Below are 13353 nucleotides of genomic sequence, written 5' to 3'. Positions count from 1 at the left end.
AAGAATTTTATTACTACTCTTACTACTCATTCAGTGATTGGAGTGGCATTAAAAATAAACTAGCTAAACCGTTGATTCTGGGCGAACGAGAGTTAAAACTAGCATCCAAAGGCGTATCTCTATCCCATGTAGCGCCCTCTAGTGAGTGCGCGGTCAAAATGGAATACTCACAATGTAGCAGATTCATTGAAAGTTAGCCCACTGAGTTTCTTGCCGGATCTTATTTTATTGTTGTTTTAATATTAAATTATTATTGTCGATTTATAATTGTATAAGTTGATAAAAAATGCTATGCAATAGCTTACCGCGACAGTCTCCGAGTGCCACACGTCTTTTTTTGTACTTATGGAGTCTGGTGTTTGCCTGTTATTGTCACGGAAAAAATATTATGAACTAGACGGATTATTTAAAGTCACACACGCCATTTGTCACACCATGATGGTACCCCACAACATCAGGTGTGGCCTGTCTGGCATGGTAGGCAAAGAAAAACATAATTTAACATTGACGGTCAGAATGCAGTTGCTCCTAATTTGTACACAATTACGTATACTAGTGATCCCTCAGTAGTCGAAATTTGACTATAATTAATTGAAATTATAAGTTTGAACATTATTATGGTTCTATTGTCAATCACTATTACTTCTAATCACAGATTTCACCAAGACTACACTATAGACAAATAATATTAATTTATTCTCAATTTCACCACAGACTTTAAACAATAACAAAAGTTTGACAATAAACCAGAGTATGTATTTATGAGTACTATATATGTTGTGTCAAATATATGGTAGTGTGTGTGATGTTTTTTATTAATTTAATGTATTTTTTATGCGTAATTAATTCTGCACTCCTTCTCTATATTCTCTGTTAAAGTGGGAAATTTCGTAGTCCTCCATCTGCGCAACTTTCGTAAAAAGGGACTACAAAGTTTTTGCTTTTCGTATTAATATATAGATAACATGCAGAGTCACTTTGGTTACCAGGGCCTGAAAATATCAACATCTTAGATGCCGCCACCCACCACATACATTAGTTCTAAGTTTCAGTTCTTATGGTACAACTGCTGACCATTCAAACTGTAACGCATTACTGCTTCGCGGCAGAAATCGGTGGGGTAGTGGCACCTAGACGGGCCACCTCACGAGGCCCTTTAACAGCACATATAAAATACTAGCGACCCGCCCTCGCTTCGCTTCGGGAATATTTCATTTATGATTGATTATCTATACTAATATTATAAAGAGGAAAGATTTGTTTGTTTGTTTGTTTCGAATAGGCTCCGAAACTACTGGACCGATTTGAAAAATTCTTTTTCCATTAGAAGCCGACATTGTCCCTGATGAACATAGCCTACTTTTTTTTAATTTTTTTTAATTTTATTTTTTTGGTTTCATGTGTGTTTTAATGTTTCCGAAGCGAAGCGAGGGCGGGTCGCTAGTATACAAATAAGATGGGAGGTTTTTTTACTACTTACCGGTTATATTTTGGGTAATTCATATTATATATTTATAAATTATAGCCTATGTGTTATTCTGATGTATCAGCTATATTATAATACTTTTTGCGTGAAAGAGCAACAAATATACAGCCATATATTTTTACAAACTTTCGCGTTTATAATATTAGTAGGATTCTACATTAGCTGATACTATAGCATATTATACATATAACTTAGTCTAAGATAATCTGAATTAAAAGTTCGATGACCTCTGATGACTAGCTTAATACATTGCGAAGTATCATCGAAATCATTTACAATAGATATCGTTACCGAACTTACTCAAATGCTCTATAAACACACAATGTGTGGTGGCCGTCCTGTTTTTATACAAAGTTTTAGTACAAAGACGGCACAGATCAGTGACCCCGATCTTGTCCTATTGTTTGGGAGGAAGTGTTGCAACGGTCGATCGAGTCCGTAGGAATATACCTTCGTAGTATTATTTTAATGTCTTATCTCTGTGATGGTAATAATATACATTTTTCTAATGTTAATTGAATTTAAAAAAGATGCTTAACAATAAAACTGAGTAGTAGGAGCATATTAACTAATAATTTCCAAAGTATCATATAAGTTAGTAAAAATTTCTAAAATTTCGCTGGCTAAGACAAAGTTTGGGGCCCAGTTAATGGCTATCACGCCGCTCCTAGACAGCAGCAATGTCAGGAATAGTTATATTCGTTTTGAGTCTTCATAACCCCCTCTCGAGTATATTTTGCCGACAGAAACTTTTTTTTTATTGCTTAGATGGGTGGACGAGCTCACAGCCCACCTGGTGTTAAATGGTTACTGGAGCCCATAGATATCCACAACGTAAATGTGCCACCCACCTTGAGATATAAGTTCTAAGGTCTCAAGTATAGTTACAACGGCTGCCCCACCCTTCAAACCGAAACGCATTACTGCTTCACGGCAGAAATAGGTGGGGTGGTGGTACCCATCCGCGCCGACTCACAAGAGGTCCTACCACCAGTAATAACAGCTTAAGGCACCCAAAGAAACAAGAAGTAAACAAATATTTTCCAAACACGAAAGTTTTCCGGATTTAGGAATTGAATTCACGAAATCAGGACGCTAATTATTGAGTCACTCAATATGACTATACAATGTCGAAATCTCAATTCATTAATGAGTTATTTTATCTGTTAAGTATGGTTCAGTCTACTATATCTAACTTTAATGAAATCTTCGCTTAGATATTGAAAAAGAATAAAGACATGCCATTATCGAATAAACCTATGACTTATCTAAATTATGCAACTCATTACACTACTATCTAGGCTTCAGAGGATTATTCTGTACATGAAAATAAGCATTTAAAACCAGTGATAAACGTTAGAATAATTCTTAAGAGTTATATGTGTGTGGCGCTGATCCCAAACGCGGTTCGTAATTACAACAATTTATGAGCATCCTGTGACGGATTTTGTGACGTGATCACCTAAATGGTTATCTTGTATGGATATTTGAATAGATATAGTCAACAGGATTTTGAGAGGGCCATTTTAGTATTTGCCCATTAGTTTATTGGCTCATATGCATGTGTCAATAACATTATCAAATTGTAAAAGGTAATTGAGGAATTTAAATTTGAAAAATAATTGATCTATGAATTCATAGGTGAGTAAACATGTCTTTGCTTATCTACGGAATAACTGAAAGTCTTTTTTATTTTTTATTTTTATTGCTTAGGTGGGTTGACGAACTCACTGCCCACCTGGTGTTAAGTGGTTACTGGAGCCCATAGACATCTACAACGTAAATGCGCCAACCACCTTGAGATATAAGTTCTAAGATCTCAGTATAGTTACAACAGCTGCCCCACCCTTCAAGCCGAAACGCATTACTGCTTCACGGCAGAAGTAGGCCGGTTGGTGGTACCTACCCGTGCGGACCCACAAGAGGCTCTACTACCACCACCGATCTTGAGGAATGAGCTCGAAATCGCAATAGTATTGAGTAATGTCCCACCACTCAAAGGGGGACGCGCCTGTTTCGCGTCAGATTTAAAGCATGGAGTATAATATTTAGTAAACGGACAAAATATTTCGGAGTTCGATTTTCTTGACTTCCTCAATGAAAATCCAGGGTTAGGCACGAATCAAATGTCCCCGTATTAATCAGTGCCATAACTAAAGTTAGTGATGAAAAGAACATTTAGCATTGCGTCAGCGCCCTAATAGGCCACTACTGTATTAGATAATAGAGCTGGTAGGTACTAGTTTTCTTTAATTTATCACCTTTTTTTTATTGCTTAGATGGATGGACGAGCTTACAGTCCACCTGATGTTAAGTGGTTACTGGAGCCCATATACATCTACAACGTAAATGCGCCGCCAAGTTCTAAGGTCTCAGTATGGTTACAACGGTTACCCCACCCTTCGAACCGAAACGCATTACTGCTTCACGGCGGAAATAGGTGGGGTGGTGATACCTACCCGTGCGAACCCCTACCACCAGTAGGTAATAATAAAATATTAAAAAAATAATTCCAATACGTAATATGAAGTAAATAATGTTAGAACTGCAAAATTTACAAATTTGCATACCAACTGGAAACGCGTAAGACATTTAACTATCTTTCTACAAAAGCAGAGGGTAGTTTATTTATTACATAGATGGTTGATTGAGTTCACGATCCACCTGGTGTTAAGTGGATAGTGGAGTCCGCCACTCACCTTGAGATTTGAGGTACATGTCTCAATAGTTTTAAAATTATGCAAATTACAATTTTTGTGAATTTCATTTTTATTACACATTCATACGGGTTCGCTAAGTGCCTATATACCATTTAGATTGCTATCCAGATTAGATCTAGATACTACTTGTACGATTTAACTAATAGTTATGTACTGTAATAATTGTAATTTGTTTTGTGCATTAATAAATATTTGTTAAGGACTAATTTCATGAGAAAAAATGGTTGCCTGCTTGCGGGGTTTGAACACCGGCATAGTCGCATCATTCTATTAAAATATAGCCTAGTTCTAGCTAAAAAAAATTATTTTTAATTTTACAATGCAAATTGGAAAATATATGTTATTTAAAAGATCCAGAGTTCTAGCCGTCGGATCGAGATGAACTGGCTAACTTCTAAATGAAAGAAAAAAAATGCAAATTGCCAACTTGTAAGTTAGAATGTTTAGGTAAACGCCTAGCCTTAGCGCGCTTAGCTTACCAATTCCCTTCTATAACAGTCGACACGAGTACATTATTGATGATTGATAATCCAATTTGACATATCGCAACGTCGTATCTATGATTCGGCAACCACTTAACATCATAAAGAACTTTATTTAACTCATCCAAAAACAATATCACTATTTTTTTAATTTTTTATTCATTTATAACTTCTTATACTAGAAAGTATAAAGGCGGACTTAATGCCATAGGCATTCTCTAACAGTCTACCTTAGGGGAGTGCAGAGATGAACCTTGGTAGGTGTAGTGTGATAGTGATATTACTTAAACATATGTGAATATATAACATACATAATATTTATAGATACAAATACTCGTACTTAAATAAATACATATACATAAATATATAGATATACATAAATATATACATATAAAACATATATAAACAAATATTATCAATTAGATGACTCTGCTATTACTACTTTTTTTTTTTTTTTTTTTTTTTTTTTTTTTTTTTTTTTTTTTTTTTTTTTTTATGATTGAAGGATTACTGGTGGCCCGGAGGCCTTTCCAGTTTCACCGGGACAGAGAGACTGAGAGAATGAGAATGTTAAAGTAAAAAAAAAGTATTAAAATTCTTAAGCCATCTAATGAAATACGTTAAAGTATTAGTTAAGCTATAAACGTGCTTAAGCTTATGATGTCATAAACTAACAGATTATAAAACGCAAACATTATTCTAAAATTTCCATAATATAATCAACTTAAGACTCCCATGCTACGTAATGTACATTATATGGGAAAATCATCTTTATGCGGTTCAAAATTAAGTACAGTATGAATCACCAGGAAATATCTGGGCACCGTTTCAAACGTTTTCTTTTACATTACTGCTTCCATTTCGCATAGACTTTCAATAAGCTTCTGCTTTGAAATTGGCCTTTTTATAGGCTATATCCGCTATATTATCGATTTCGTATTAGGAAGGATATATTTGAATGATACACATATTATTTTAGGTCAATTACAGAATAATGTTTCACTAGGCAGCGGCTTGGCTCTGCCCCTGGCATTCAAATGAGCGACGATAACCACTTACCATCGGGTAGCTATAAAGACAAAAAAATAACTTATTGTCGAATTTAAAGATACACACATAGCCTACTGAGTTTCTCACCGGATATTCTCAGTGGGTCGCGTTTTCGATGCAGTGGTAGTTTCAGCGAAGCACTGTTTTTGTTAGGGTTAGTGTTAGCAACCTTGTCAGGCTTGAGCTCTCTGAACTCACTTACTAATTAGGTTAGGTACGCTGATATAGCCTCTCAAGGCTATCAGCATAGGTAGAAAAAAAAAAAACCGAAATCGAACCTGTCCACAATTCGAGAGTGCCTCTTAAACTACTTTTTATTCCAACCGTTCTTATTTACAATGTATCTTTAACTTTTCATTGGAAACTATTTAACATGTCACATCACTATTTCTTTTTAATAATTTTTCGTAAGGTACAAACTTGTCGTCCTAATAAATAATAATAATTATTATATAGGCACTTAAAGTGCAATGACGTAAGAAAAGGTTTCGTTCGACACAAACATGAAAATTACAGGAATCTCTACCCTACTTAATAAAAAGATTCCAATTTGAATCCATCGCGCTCTCACTATGTAGGAATAACTGCCGATTTTAATCAAGGAAAAGTCGGGGCACTGAAGGAAGGTCTGAGGGTCATAAAGTACCCTCCAGCTAAATGGAATAGCGGACAAAACCCTTTTCTCTGATTAGTAATTGAAAACCTCAAAAAACATAGCAAACACAGTTCTGTTAATACGGGAACTTTGTGAGACTCTGCTATTTTTTAACACGCTTTTGTTAGTTTGACCCGTATCTGTCTATTTGACGGAATGTTTCAGCGTAATTTTAACCATCTTCAAGGCGTCCTATTGTCTTGTTAATTTGCGCACGTAACAAAGCCGATATTAACACAACAGTTTTATTACTCTGGCCTCGTATTACAAGAATCAGCAGGATATTTAAAAAAAACATTATAATTTTCAGATCGCCCTTAATTTTTTTTGTTTTTTTTTAATGCTTATATGGTTGGACGAGCTCACAGCCCACCTGGTGTTAAGTGGTTACTGGAGCCCATAGACATCTACAACGTAAATGCGCCACCCATCTTGAGATATAAGTTCTAAGGTCTCAGTATAGTTACAGCGGCTACCCCACCCTTCAAACTGAAACGCATTACTGCTTCACGGCAGAAATAGGCAGGGCGGTGGTACCTACCCGTGCGGACTCACAAGAGGTCCTACCAACAGTGATTACGCAAATTATAATTTTGCGGGTTTTTTTTTGGACTTTTATTACACGATGTTATTCCTTCATCGTGGAAGTCAATCGTGAACATTTGTTAAGTACGTATTTCATTAGAAAATTGGTACCCGCCTGCGGGATTCGAACACCGGTGCATCGCAACAACGAATGCACCGGACGTCTTATCCTTTAGGCCACGACGACTTCAAAGACTTCATTTAGATGTGTTTTAATTGGTGTTGATGTTTTGAGGCGTTTTGTTAAAGCCACAATTGACGACAATAATGATAATGAACGCTCTCTTTACTTTCTATACCAGTCTTCATTTTTAACACTTTTAAATTACAGTCCACTTAATTTATTGTTAGAAGTGGGCCGTCCACACACAGTCCATCTGATGTTCAATTGTTACATTACTTGAATTTTCATCTCATCTTGAAGATGACTGTTTTATTTATTCTTATAGATAGATTGGTAAATGGGCTCTTATAAAGTGATTACCAAAATCCGTCAGCATCATAACCTAACTACAGCTACCGCCTTGGAACTACGGTAATGCCAAAATCTCAATTTTACTGTGCCCGACTGTCCAACCCTTTAAGCCGGCACGTATGATTGTTTTACCGCAGAAATTGGCAGGATAGTGTTATTTACACGTGTGAGGTTACATTACGTCCTGCAACCAGAAAATGCCGATTGGCGTACGTAGCTGCAGCTAATTCTCTGATAATTCTTTTTTACAACACTCACGGGAAGAAAAGTAGGGCTTTTATATAAGGCTGATACCGCACATAACATTATATTATTTAAGACTTCTTTGCGAAGGAAATTGTCTAGACTAAGAATAGCCCCTGCCACAGGTTTTCCTTTCGTCGATTTTTTTTTATTGTCTTTGTAGGCAGACGAGCGTACGGCCCACCTGATGTTAAGTGGTTACCGTCGCCCATGGACTTCAGCAATGCCAGGAGCAGAGCCAAGCCGCTGCCTACTGCTTAATACTCTCCATTCTTCCATTCCTTTTCTTCTCAATATACTCTAACAAACTAAGTGATTGTCCCGAAGAACCTCGTCAACATTCCTAGCCCGCACTTTCACACGATCCTAATGACGTTACACTTAATTTGAGCCATAATACACATTTAATCGAATGTAATCACAGGAGATCCCTCGGGACACATTCTGGAACCATTATTGTAATTGCTATCCGCAAACGAAAGTTTCTTCACAAAATTAATATGTATGCTATTCGAAAATCAAACGAACGATTTCACGATTGATGTGAGTGTAGTGTGAGGTATGCTCACGAGTGCTCATAGCGAGTCTGTGTATGACTTATATTTATTAGGTAAGAGCTGTGATTGAATCATTTTCATCTAAAGGGATTTGAAGTTAAGAAAGCCCATAGAAGCCACAACGTATACTAAATAATTGTCAACAGATTGTCTTCTCTATTTATTTATAAAATTGCCCTGAATTAAGTGCTAATATTATAGTCTATGAGACCAACAAATCTTAGCGTGATTTTGCTAAACAAATTATTGAAGATTTACATTGGGATATCACATAAAAATAGTGTCTAACGTGTAGGCACGAGCGAATACAACGCTTAAAAGGTATTGCTGCTTATTTCTGGTCTGCTTATTTCTATTGTGGAGCAGTCGAAAAACTGGGATATTTGCTCGGAAGTTTTCACAAAGAAATCCACAAAACGAACGTGTTAAGCTTTTGACAGGTCTATTGGATCAACTATGGATGAACCTACTCACAACTAACCTGGACGAGCCCACAGGCAACACAAGGTGAATGCCACCACCCACCTTAAGACTTGAGGTCTTAGTCGTAGTTTTTTCTTATTATTGCTTGGATCGATGGACGAGCTCACAGCCCACCTAGTGTTAAGTGGTTACTGGAGCCCATAAACATCTACAACGTAAATGCGCCACCCATCTTGAGATATAAGTTGTAAGGTCTCAAGTATAGTTACTCAAGTAGTGTAACGACTGCCCAAACCTTCAACTATAACGGAGTAGCTTGTAGAGATTAATATTGGAAGACTTATAGTTTATTCTGAGTAATTACTTGGTGACGTAATTAATAACGGCTTTGGCGCTGTCAACGAAATTCCAATCGTTATGTAATAAATTATTCTAGGAATCGTTTGGTCACCCTTCCTGAAGGCGTAATGTCATTTGGACACGCTTTTGAACTAGATTATGAACACCGCCTTACAGCATTGTAACAAATTGAATAGGGGAATTCATATTTCGACATTTATTACTTGAAGACAAACTGACGCCTATGTTAAGTTACCAGAGTAAAACTACGCAGAAGTTTTCGTCGTAAGATGTGGAAAATATTGTATATAGTAAAACTACAATCCTATTCTTCTTTTTTTTTATTGCTCTTGTAGGCAAAAGAGCATACGGCCCACCTGATGGTGAGTGGTTACCGTCGCCCATGGACTTACCGTCGCCCATGGACTTCAGCAATGCCAGGGGCAGAGCCAAGCCGCTGCCTACCGAACGATCCAAAAAGAACGCGTGAATATTTCGCAATTGAAATAAGCTTGGATAGCATATGGTTTTCGTGCGTCCGGCCAGGTAAGTTACGGGTTTACGAACTATTCAAAACTATAATTGACAGAAAATCTGTATAATATAGCTATTTAAGTTTATTGCTGATGAGTAGCCACTATCACTCATGGGCGTCAGCAATGTCAGGGACACAGGGTAGCTGCTGTTTTCGCTCAGTTTCTCGCCAGATCTTCTCAGTAAGTCGCGATTTTGATCCTGTGGTAGATACAGCAAATTAGACGGGTATAGAGGAGAATAACCTCACCTAGAAGGATGTCGAAGACCGGGCAAAGCGGAGGATTTTTAGGTTGTAAAACGGACCCTGGCACTAAACCAGGAAACAGGTAGGAAGAAGAAGAAGAAGAAGGTAGATTCAGCACAGTATTGCTCTTGCTAAGATAAATGTTATGAAATCCTGTCAGGCAAAGCCCCGTAATGTCCCTTGCAACCTAGGTGAAGCCAGAATAGCCTAAAAAACCTATTTCAAAAACAAACATCTATATGTTAAAAATCTATATTTCGACTTTGTTATGTTAAGAGATGAGCCATGGTAACTATATTTTATTATTTTAAATAATTTTAATAACAAGTTTAAATGTTATGTTTATACGCTTTTAATTAGCTTACCCCTATTTGTGTACATGTAAGGTATGAATTTATTTAGCCCAGTTTAAATATACTTTTGCACGTTTAGGTAATCGCAAACTTTTCAGACAGGTTCGGGACCGGTTAGAATATATTATTTACTGGATTATGACTAATAATTATGAGTGAAACTATTCCAAAACGATTTATAACCTTAACACAGAGCAAGTTGAGTGATTTCTCACTCTTTTCTTGTAAAAATTTGTTGGGGTGTATGTGTTGTTTTTAGTATCTTTTTGAATCTGATTTATAATATATCTGCTACTGGTCACTGTTATCAATACCTGGGGTAGAGCCAAGCCATTGCCTACTACCAAGTACTCAACATTAAACTCGTTTGAGGAGAAGATCATAGCACTCGGGAAGAATAGAGAAGTGAATTTATTTCTAAAATCGGACGGTAAGTGGCAAAAATATCTCTGGGAACGCATTGTAAACAATCACAAAAATATTATCATTATAGATTTCAAATGATTATTCAGAGCACTCGTGAGGTACAAAACACAGGGAGAACTGAAGTACCTTCGTATACCCGGAGGACCCAAGCGATCCGTCAGAATTGGACTGTCGACTATCCAAACGTCTAACTTTATGTAGTAGCTTTATGGACAAATTTTAATTTAGAAAATGTTGCTGCATACGTTAATAGTATATTGGAACACATTAAGCATTTTGTATGTTCCATTTGAGAAAGTAACACTCCAGATATGCGCCCTTAATTTTTATGCTCTTCATACTGATAATTTTAAAATAAATTTTTGATTTGTTTTGTTTATAATTCACACTTTTTCCATGCTCTATATATTTATTTGCTTCATAAGCACTAAAGTATCTCCGGCCAAGACTAAGTTTTTTTTTTATTATTCTTACAATTACTGTTGAAATATATGTAGTTATTGGCTGCATACAGATATCATGCTCGTTGGTTGAAATTTAAATGCATATTTTATGTATAGGAAGAACTAACAGTATCATTCGTATTTTGTCATCTTAACGATAAGGGATCCCGTGTGTTGAAAAGTACCTAGAATCTTCTCTATTGAAATATTACATAATAATATTGCGGTGAGAAAAAAATAATCGTGCAATAGCCATATTTAAGCAAACCCAAGTCTGACACAGAAAAAACCTATACTTATTTAACTAGGCATTAAAATTCCAATTAATCCAAGCTTACATCATAACATGATTGCAATTTAACTTTAAAAGAAATTACAAATATTATTAAAGACTACAATAACAATGTCAAAAGAGTTCAGGTTGTTAATTAACAAGTCACGTAGGCACTTACCATAAATCATTGTGATGAAAAGCAGAATTGCATTCATCAAGCAAGAATGCCTTTTAATCCTCTTCAAATTTTCAGCCATATTTTTTTCTGTTTCGTTTATATTTTTACGCTTAATTCGACACTCTCCGTCTTTTCATCGTCACTTGGCACATTCATTCATAATTTATTCAAAAATAAATTTTCCCTAATGACTCTAACATTGTAACACAATTTATATGCATCTACAAACTATACCTGCTTTCACTAAATCTGTCAACGTACACTCTACTATGTAATTAACACGTTGACAAATTATGACACCGGTTCCTTAAAGCAGATGTCACATCATACATTAAAAGCTCCCCAATCTATTTTGGAATTTAGCCGTTTTTAATTTGTTTGCTACAGGACACGATGCTTCTACGACCACGCGCACGTATTAGTTCCTTGTACATAGTGAAAATGTATCTAAAATTAACTCAGAAACTCCCCTTGTTCTCGAAGATAAATCTTTATTAATACGGGCGCGTAAATTTAAAAAGAAATTTCGCTTTGGCACGCCATTTCCGATGTATCCTGATTTACGATTACTTCAAGCGCTCGTAGACGGACGCGCACAGATCTATTTCTTGTTCATAAAAGTTTTTTAACACGCGGTACTGGGCCGGCACCGACTCCGGACGGCCGAGTTCGTAGGATCGTGGTATCGGGCCGATTTTGACGGAGCACGGCGCGCGTCTGACCGCGAGGCTCTTTGGTGAAGCACTGACTTACATAAGGGATCTCTCCGGTACTGTAAAACGGGGGAAAAGGACGGAAAATGATTTTCGTAAGGGTTGCGGCCCGTTCGGCCGCGAATCGAGAGGGATGGAAAACATTTTCACATTCAGTCTCTCAGGTCTGAATAGCGTTGAAATCCTGTGTGAAGACGCAACGCAATTAAAACGTACATAAATCAGCGAGATCATCGCCCAAGTTAATGGAAGGGTCTATTTTGTCTTTTATTGAGCAATTTGGTTTGTTTAATGTAATTAACATTCATAATCGACCCGTATGTGTCACTTTATTGATAACGAGAATGACGTGGGATGTATAAGGTCGTTAGCATGATAATAATGTTTTGTTAAATTAAAAAAGCTTTCTTTTGTATTTTAAGCTAAGTTTAAAGTGTATTTTTGTGATTATATATAAGTTGTGGAAATGTGGCACAGGAAAAAAATAGAGTCGGATGATACGTGGCAAAAATTATCTATCAAAAGTTTGAGATATTAAGATGATCGGTGGCTTGGTAACGAGTGGTAGGATAGTAAAGAGTTTTTTTTGTTGCTTAGATGAGTAGACCGCCTGGTGGTAAGTAGTTACTGAAGCTCATTGACATCAACAAGGTAAATGCAGCCACCCACATTGAGGCTTGAGTTCGAAGTCTCAACTTTACAGTACAACGGCTGACCCACCTTTCAAACAGCAACGAATTACTGCTTCATGGCAGAAATGGCATGGCATACATGTTCGGGTTTATAAGACGCGATACGACCAGTAAGAAGCTGGCGACATTATTTAGAAGAACCCCTCAGAAAAATCCCCATAAAATTAAAACCATGATACACACCAAAGAACCGATGCCTCAAACGGTTCGTGAATACTAATTAGAAAAATACTAATTACTAATGTTGCTTTTATAAAAAACAAAATTTCTTTTATTCTTCTTTTTTGCGGGAAAATATCCTACGAGTTTACAGTTTAATTAAATTTCATTCACCACATAATGAACAAGTTTTCTGAGAAAAAAAACATGTTAGTTTTTTTAATTTCCTGAATGCCCGTCAAAGGCGTGCAAAATACTCAGACACATATTTCATTGAAAATTAAAAAATAGTTATTTAATTTATGTTACATCTTCGTAC

General features: G+C 36.4%; 1 protein-coding gene across 1 annotated transcript in view; it reads right to left on the bottom strand.

The window, feature by feature from the left end:
• Positions 1–12210, bottom strand: part of LOC114253576 (uncharacterized) — an 85590-nt gene extending 73380 nt beyond the window's left edge. Inside the window, exon 1 of the mRNA XM_028188503.2 lies at positions 11471–12210. Coding sequence (XP_028044304.2) covers positions 11471–11549 — 79 coding nt within the window. The 5' untranslated portion in view covers positions 11550–12210. The remainder of the gene's footprint in view (positions 1–11470) is intronic.
• Positions 12211–13353: the final 1143 nt, after the last annotated feature.

Source organism: Bombyx mandarina, chromosome 06, assembly GCF_030267445.1.
Source record: "Bombyx mandarina strain Sakado chromosome 06, ASM3026744v2".
Classification (NCBI taxonomy): domain Eukaryota; kingdom Metazoa; phylum Arthropoda; class Insecta; order Lepidoptera; family Bombycidae; genus Bombyx; species Bombyx mandarina.
Note: the sequence above shows the minus strand (reverse complement) of the source record. Positions and strands in the feature narration are given on the sequence as shown.